Source organism: Cucurbita pepo, chromosome 13 (assembly GCF_057944985.1).
Source record: "Cucurbita pepo subsp. pepo isolate OVF chromosome 13, ASM5794498v1, whole genome shotgun sequence".
Classification (NCBI taxonomy): domain Eukaryota; kingdom Viridiplantae; phylum Streptophyta; class Magnoliopsida; order Cucurbitales; family Cucurbitaceae; genus Cucurbita; species Cucurbita pepo.
The window spans coordinates 4,706,368-4,715,109 of record NC_141810.1 but is presented as its reverse complement, the minus strand read 5'-3'; the positions used below and the strand labels follow the sequence as shown (position 1 = coordinate 4,715,109).

Sequence of the window (8,742 nt, the reverse complement as noted above, 5' to 3'; positions counted from 1 at the left end):
TGATAGTAAGGTCGATATGTGGGCAGGATTTAAAAAAATATCCATACAACTCATGCCGTTTTCAAGCTTTAAATCAACTCCATCATTTAACCAGTCAGTCTGCATAGGTTCCCTTAACTAAAATGAATTTCAACGCAATTCATACAATCATATAAGCTCTGCGTCATTCGCTTCCTTCTCGTGCCTGAAAATGAGATTTCAGCTTCTGTTACTTACTGCTCTACTCATATGGCCCTACTCAAATCATCTTTCTAATTTAATACTATAAGTTTAACTTAAAGTGGAATCGAGATTCAAACCACTCGAAGTAGAGACCAAACTAAAACTCAAGTCGCCAAAAACTGAAGTTAACCATGACATTACTACATTTAGTTATCTAGAACCATCACGACAGAAGCTCGAGCTAGATGGTTAGTTGTATTAAGATTAATTTTCAAGTTCATTTGGAGTGAAACACCATCACATTAGCAAAGAGATACCCATGCTACATATAACAAACCTAGCAGTGTCCAGAAGATAATCATCGTACCCATTCCCTACACCCATAAAACAGACACGCTCATTCTACATTTTTATCCAAAGGTTTTCTTTTCTAATACCACTACCAATTTAAGCAGATTGTGCAATCAGATCACTTTATAAACCATGAGTATAAAAGTAAGCATATGAAAAGTTCACAGTTTCTAACCATTAAAACTGGAAGTTGCATACCTGACATGGTGACCAGATCTTGATTACGAAAGTGGCCTGCGTATTTTACAGAAAAGTTTGTCAAGCAAATCCAAACGTGGGGGAAAACACACACACACACACACACACACACACAAGCCACAGGTACCTAAGATTTAACAGGGGATGGAGATCTTGATCTTGAAACTGATCTAGAAACAGATCTTTCTGCTGATTTGCTGCATGGTACAAGAAAACATTATAATGTAAAATATAAGGCCAAGAGAGTGATAACAGTAAAACAGAAAAGCTGGAACCTCCTATTTGGTCTAGCACTTCGGCTTCGGCTTCGGCTTTGGTTTCGGCTTTGACTTCGGTTTCGGCTCCGACTTCGACTTCGGCTACGATCCCGATCCCGATCCCGATCCCGACCCCGACTTCTACTGCGGCTTCTGCTTCTGCTTCTGCTTCTGCTCCTGCTCCTGCTCCTGCTCCTGCTCCTGCTCCTGCTCCTGCTCCTGCTCCTGCTCCTAGTGGGACTTCCATCATACTTCTTCACCTGCAACCATATGTCATCCACAAACAAGGGGCACAAAAACTGAATTCAGTTTCTTAAAATTCTCATAGAAAGAGAGTAGGCTTTAGATGGAAAAACATCACAACCGTCGGCTAATTCAAAATAACTGAGAAAGATAAGGTACCCGAATGTATCCTCTAGCCCAAGGATTTCTGAATTCAGTATCATCAAGTTTTCGAATCTAAATAACAGAAGAAAAACATTAGTGTCAAATTGGAATAATGCAGAACTTCTAATAAAATATGCTTTTAGAAAAAAATATGCTTTTAGAAAACTTACAGCATATTTCATGTCGTCATAGTTAGTATAATCAACAACCCCAAATGTCCCTGGACATGTAGACTTCAAATAGTAAATATTTATCTAATTATCATCAATTTGAAGTAATTTCAGTTTCTGACATCTGTTAGAACTTGTAAGGATAATGAAATAGACAACTTTTAGTAGTTACAGTGTAAATGATTGGCATCAGTGGTATGTCACATGCTAAACATTATAAAAAATAAAATTTATTCATAATACAGCCCCTGGATTATAAATTAATGAAAAATACTGCCTCTTCAAATATCAAAGTGGCACAAGATAACACATTGTTATCACCAAAATACCATTAAAAACAAAATATAAGGATGATACGAAGTTGCAAGAGAATGTGTTAGCAATTCATGATGGAATGAAAACTGGGAATGAGACATCAATAACATAACGTTTCTTTATTTGGTTGGTCACTCTCCCTCCGAGGTTCGAGTATATGTCGCCCATGCCTACGGCAGCATAAATTTGAGTTGGTTAACTAACTCATTAGCATGGACATAGGCATGGACGACCTAGACTCAAACCTCAGCCCTTGCTTTGAGGAAAAAAATTTATAAAACGAGAATAGAGAGATTCTGGAAATGTTTTGAAAGAAATTTTAGAAAGCAATATTACAAGCTAGCAAGCAAATAAGGGATAACCACAGCTTTGATAGCATATAATTCCGAATTAGAGGAATTGATAACTAGTCGCATCCCTCTATAGTACATTTTTAAGGTATTTCATGTCCGGCAAGAGTAGACATGATTTTGCTAAAATGTCACACACTAAAAGCAGATAAAAGAGTTTGACATGTCATGAGCATGCGGCCACATGCAACACGCCCTGGACAAGCATGATTGTGACACCTTGTTTATTAAGCCAGCAAAAGCTCCCATGTTTAAAAAGAAGATGGATGGGAGTCTACACCTATGTATCGACTATCGCACCCTAAATAAAATTAACGTTCATAACAAGTCTAATGGATGGAAAAACTTGAAGATTTCTTCCAACAATCATAATCATCCCAAACAAATGGACAAACTCAAAGGTTTAACAATATGCTCAAAGAATTTTAGCGTCAATTCATTGATGCGCAACAAAAAAATCGGACACAAATGCTTGATAACGCCTAGTTTAGCTTCAACTACCAAGAAAGTTCCTCGACAGAAAGAAAGGTGGAGACAAACCTCTGAGATAGCACACGCTTACTTAGAGAAAATATATCAACGAATGAAGAAATGGACAGATCTAAAACGCATGCCACTAGAATTTGAAGTTAGGACCAGAAAAATTATAATTATGAGGTAATAGGGATCAACGACGGGTGCAAAAATATGAGAGACTAGTCAAAGTCATTGAGAAAGTCAAAAGACCTCCTATAGGCTTCAGTTACCCTCCTGGATGTTTTCCATGTAAGTAATCTGAAACCATATCATCCCCAAGCCAATAACTTCACCAAAGTGTAGAGACAAACCTCTAAGGTAGTTCATGCTTACTAAGGAAAATCATCCGAACTAAAAAAGAAATGGGTCAATCAAAAACACAAACCACGAGAATTTCAAATCGAAGGAAAAGTTCTATCAAGCTATGACCAGAATAATTTCAATTCCAAAGCAACAAGAATTAGCAACTGATGCAAAAATTGAAGGATCAGTGGAAGTCACTCAAAAAGTTGGGAAGGCGTCATACAACGCTCAATTGCTTTCATGGATAAAGACTATCCTCGTTGTCCATGCAAGTAACTTGAAACCTTACAATCCCAATCAAGAAGACACCAAGCATGATGAGGAGACACGACCTCTAGCCACAATGAAAAATATTACTAAGAAGAAAGAAGAAAAGATCATGCTAAATAGATGCGAGTCGAAAAATGAAGAAGAGATGTACAAAAGTTTTTTGTAAACCGAAAGAGACTCCCTAATGCTAAGAACAGTTAGAAACACGTCCTCCACAGTTCTAAATTCGTGCAGAGTCGATTGACAGGGACGTCAACCAATTAAGTGGGAAACGAAGCCACCATCATGCGTGTCCAAAGTGTGTTGCATGTGGCCGCATGCCCATTCCAAATTCTTTTACCTAGCTTTAATGTTAGCTAGTTATTTATGTGTGTCTCCTCGCCACTTAGGATGCCTACACATGCAAAAGACAATTCGCCTCAAAACCTACAATTAAAGGGATGTGACTAGTTATCAATTCTTTCTACCTGAATTACATGCTATTAATGTCGCCATTGTTCCTTATTGTTGGCTAGCTTAAATATTGCTTTCTTAAATTGCTTTTCAAACACTTTCCAAAACTCTCTAACCCCATTTTCTAAAACTGTTTTTTTTTTTTTTTTTTTAAGTAGGGCTGATGATTTGAGTATAAGTCGTTTGTGCCAATGACCCAAGTTCTAGTTGGTTGACTTACTCGAAGACGAGAGTAAATGCCACACAATCATGTTTCGAGACTCAAAAGAGTGCATTTGTGACAGATGGCACATCGTAGTGGATCCTTCACCACCAAATAATTATAAGTTATCGTGGGGAATACAGCACAACTCTTGGATCAGACAATGGCTAATGGAATCTGGAGGGTACTTACCCCAGAAGATCAAACTTTTTCTCTAAATATATCCCAGTGGGTTATTAGCACCGGTGATATCTCTGTCCAAAGGTATGTGTCATGGCCATTTCTCCAAGAGTGCTCTCTTTGCAAAAGAGAAGATGAACCTCTAAACCATATTTTCTTCCATTCCATTGCTCCAAGATGGTGCTCTCTTTGCAAAAGAGAAACCTTTGCTTGTAAATATTGGGACAAAATTCTCAACACTTTTAGCCAGCTATTAACTCTCCCCAAAGATGTGAAGGACATTCTCGCTTGTCATAACATGCCACCCCTTCAAAGATGTCAAAACTTTACTATGCGTCCAAGTCATTAGTGTTCTTTTGGGTCGTTAAGAAAAAAATGTTGTTATCTACTATGTTATCCCTTGGTGTAAACCGTTAAGCATTATTGCTTCATATTGGTATGCTTCGCTTTTATCCAATTAGGAGAATCTTTTGTAATCATCATGAACTATCTATCCATCCCTACTTTGAATTTTAAACATGAATGAAATTGCTTCTTATCATATATATATATATATATAAGCTCAATACAGAGACACTAAATAGAAAGTAAACCACTTTTCAGAGATAAAAACACTACAAAAGCCTACCCATCAAATTGTGTTCTGAGGTCAAGAGAGGAACTAATGCATAAATTAAATATTTGCAGTAAGAATTATGGATGATGCCCATCTTACATTCTAAATAATATCATGTGTATTATAATTGCTCTAGGAACATGATCAGAAATTTACACAAGAGTTGAATTCAAAAAACAAAACAAATGAGCAACATTGGCTTAAGAAATCATTCCTATACAGTAAAACAATTTCGCACAAACAAAAAACAATAGCAGCTGTTTTACCTTCACTGTCACGAGAAACTTCAGCAAAACACACATCACCAGCCTTGCGCATATGATCCTGAAAGCATTATACCAGTTAAGTCATCAACATGATCTAATAAATGAAAACCTTTATCTTTTGTTGAGCAATAAAGATTCTAGCACCTTCAAATCCTGCCAAGAAGCAGAAGATGGGAGTCCACGTACAATAACTGTGAGAGAATTTAGACATTCATTAGCACATTGAATTAATGTGAACCTAATATGATATTATACATGGAAAATTTTAATTGCATCATTGTTCCTTATATAGCAACATCTTATATATTCTCATACCCCGATATTCTGATCGTTTTGAAACACCAAAACGTCCCCCTCCTCCTCCTCCACCTCCACCGCCACCACCACCACCATAACTGCTACGACGATCACTGGATGAAGGGCCTCTACCACCATGTGCAAGCTCAACCTATTAGAAAAACTTAAAATGTGAATATAAATACAACACGAATTAAGAAATAAAGGAAAAGGAAAGGAAAACTCAGTCGATACCCTTAGACGGCAACCATCAAAATTATATCCATCACGAGCTCGGATTGCATCTTCTGCATCCCTAACATTCTCAAACTAACAGCAGAAAGAACATAATATCACGAAAAAACAACTTTGCAAATGCAGCTAAAAGTAGATAAAAACTAAAGATCAAAAGCAATACCTCCACAAAACAATAACACGGAGGGCGTGGCGGAATCTTCAATTCAATATCCAAAATTCGTCCATACTGGCAAGGAAATATCAATCATGTAGAAATAGAATTCGTAAGTTCACACAGATTAAGCCTTAGATATGCAGGAGACAGAAAATAAATGCAGTAAGTTTACTTATCAAAACTAAAATGAAAATAAATTTGAATGGCTGTAAATCACCATTGTAACGTACCTTCATATATTTAAATAAGAAAAGAGAAAATAACAATTTGCAGAAACCATACAAGAAATAGCTAAGGACATATACCTTGTGGAACAAATCTTCAATTTCATACTCTTTTATGTCTGAGGGCAAGTTTCCAACATATATTGTGCGAGAAAAACGACTACTCATCTTCAAGGCAACAAACTATTCCGAGCAAGTTTGAAAATTAGTCCTGCACATGTATGTCATAACATCATACATCTGTTCAACGAATCATCAAAAGGAAAGAAACACCATCTTCCACCATAGCCAATTGCCATCTGCATCAACAACTTTGCTCTCCAAATAAGGCAGAACCAAAAACAATGAAGCAAACCAAGAGAGCAATCCTCAATGTGAGCCGTGCTCCACAATTCCATTTGCTCATTTGCTCCAAGATGCTCCAAAGGTGTAATAAAATTGAAATAAATTTTGTATCACCCCATCCTCTCCAGAATTTTTAGCACTGCATAGCTCTTCTGAGAGTGAGCAAGTAGCTCCATTTAAAAAAATAATACCCATAACTCCAAAATGATTCTCCCATTCCCTCCCTATATCCCTATGTATGATTGCAATGCTCATATTTGTCCAAGCGCTTGCCATCTATCATAAAGAAAGCATCTGTGTCATGAGATGAGGTAAGAGTGACATACATGATTAATTTTACCTTACTCGGCTCTCTTAACAGCATTGAGAAAACAATCCTGAAAAAATATGTAAGATGTCCTCTGTTGATTAACTTTAGCTGATCGGTGAGATCCTCAATTATGTTGCATCCGATTCCAAAGAGGAATGGTACAAATATTTTCTGCCTTCCGTATCAACATAATTAAGGACATTTTCATACAAAACATTGGTGTTAAATTACAAATAGCTAATACTCTTGGTCCAACTTCATTATCCAAGGACGTCAATGGAAAACATACATTAAAAAAAAAAAAAAAAAAAAGCAGAAATACTAAAATGTTCTATCAATTAACAAAATGGAAACAAAATTCAACAAGCTGGGTCCCTGAGACGCGATCTTAAGTCCATAAATCCCAACTAACAGGAAACAAATTGAAGAAATTCGTTGCACCAATTCGGTACAGGGAATGCACAGAAGCACGATCAAGAAAAGAAAACCTCAAACTTCGGAACCAAGTTGTTAATAACTTCTAGGGCTAGCTTTTACAGCCCAAGTACGAAGATGAAGAGAAAAAAAATCATAACAATCAAAATCAAATTTATGATTCCTAAGACACAAGTTCGTCAGCACGAATACGAGCGTAGTTTTTTTCTTTTTTTCTTTTTTATCATACAGTGATCGATAAAAGTAACGAGTAACGAGATCGACATACCAAGGATTGGGAAACTGACGAAGTAAACTGCAGCGAGGAGGTGATAAGCGATAGCGACAGTACTACGGTGGTGGGCAAGGGCTGAAAGAAGACCTCGGGATGGACCTTCCTGCAGCGACCGGAGGGGATGACGAAGGGTTTAGGGTTAGGTCGTGATAGAGGATAATATACCACAGCCGCAGGCGCCGCGGGACTACTGGAGGTTATATTTCCAAATATGCGATTATCACGATGCCACCGTCGTCCAGTGGAATTCAACAAAACTTTTCTCTAATTAAATCTTATTTTACTTATTTATATTTTTCTTTTCTTTTTTATTTTAAATTTTTAAAATATTTATTCTAGTTTTTCAAATATTTAAAATATCTATGCGATTTTAGAGAGTGAGCTATGATGACGACGACGACCGATTAATATGCTATGCGAATTTCTATGGAAAATCATAGGTTTTGTGATTTATATATATCAACCATGTTATAGGATAAGGGTGGAGTGCTAGTCGTTATTTTTTAAAAGATGCATATATACTAGTAATACAAAAACGATAACGTTTCATGATGCATCATTATAGTCATATCTTTCATAAAACGTCGCTATCATTTTTGCATTACTAGCATATATGCATCAAGAATTGTAATGTATGTTTTCTTATTTTGTGAGACCTCATGCATGTGTATGATCACGCGAAAACGAGATTTTTGTGAACTTAACGATACAGCCATAAGGGTGAGCCATGATGTTGTCACATCTGTGTTGGAATTTATGTCATAAAGTCGTGTACTTAATTATTTATTTTTATGTAATATTATCTATTGTATAAAAAATTCAAGGTTATTAATGTTAATTTTGAACCGTATGTGGTTGACATACAAAATGATCATATTTAAGTAATAACATCTATAGTATATGGATAAGGTTTGATGTTTTATTATGGTAATACTATTGATAGGACCCACTTTGAAATTGTTAAAAGTGATTAAATTGTACACAGGTTATCCTATACAAAGATTTTGTATAAAATTGGTTCATGAAATATTTAATCTCTCTTTATAAATTCATTAAGAGGGAATATTAATATTTTACAGGATAATCATATGTGGCTCCATCTTATATCCTCAGTGAGTCATGAACTCCGGGCTGTGAACGCTTGTTCTTGAATTTGCATTTTGAATAGGTAATAATGACCTACAAATAACGAAAATATGATGTAATTAAATATTGATAATAAAATAAAATATAATATAAATCAAATCATTAATATTAAGAAAGAATATTAAATAATATATACTCCAAATATTATATCTCAATACTCCCTTCAAGTTGAAGATTGTATGTCAATCACACCCAACTTGTCTTTGAAAAAATTAAATTGATGTCTTCCCAAAGCTTTAGTGAAAATATCTGTCAATTGCATTTTTGTCGAAACATAACACGGTTTGATGATTCCAACTTGTAATTTTTCTCGAACTATATGAC

The 8,742-nt window shown here is 35.8% G+C and overlaps 1 protein-coding gene across 6 annotated transcripts; it reads right to left on the bottom strand.

Annotated features, from left to right (window-relative positions):
- LOC111808790 (serine/arginine-rich splicing factor SR34A) lies at positions 1–7,514 on the bottom strand. Of its 6 annotated transcripts, none has more exons than XM_023694973.2 (14): positions 7,267–7,514; positions 6,580–6,630; positions 5,990–6,119; positions 5,691–5,756; positions 5,528–5,602; positions 5,312–5,444; positions 5,141–5,187; positions 4,997–5,054; positions 1,526–1,575; positions 1,371–1,427; positions 987–1,228; positions 839–908; positions 712–747; positions 1–184 (listed from the first exon to the last, which is right to left on the bottom strand). In XM_023694973.2, the coding sequence occupies exons 3-12, from the start codon at positions 6,074–6,076 to the stop codon at positions 839–841; spliced, it is 885 nt and encodes a 294-aa protein (XP_023550741.2). In that variant the 5' UTR covers positions 6,077–6,119; positions 6,580–6,630; positions 7,267–7,514; the 3' UTR covers positions 1–184; positions 712–747. The 6 variants fall into 6 exon arrangements, with proteins under 6 accessions (XP_023550741.2, XP_023550734.2, XP_023550739.2 ...); XM_023694966.2 differs by having other exon boundaries at positions 5,990–6,529; positions 6,594–6,630; XM_023694971.2 differs by having other exon boundaries at positions 6,594–6,630.
- Positions 7,515–8,742: the final 1,228 nt, after the last annotated feature.

Coding starts and splice junctions, on each gene's coding strand:
- LOC111808790 (XM_023694973.2), bottom strand. CDS start 6,076: ATGAGTAGTCGTTTTTCTCGCACAATATATGTTGGAAACTTGCCCTCA. Junction 5,757..5,989: donor TTGAAGATTTGTTCCACAAG/GTATATGTCCTT, acceptor TTTCCTTGCCAG/TATGGACGAATTTTGGATAT. Junction 5,445..5,527: donor TTGATGGTTGCCGTCTAAGG/GTATCGACTGAG, acceptor TTTTTCTAATAG/GTTGAGCTTGCACATGGTGG.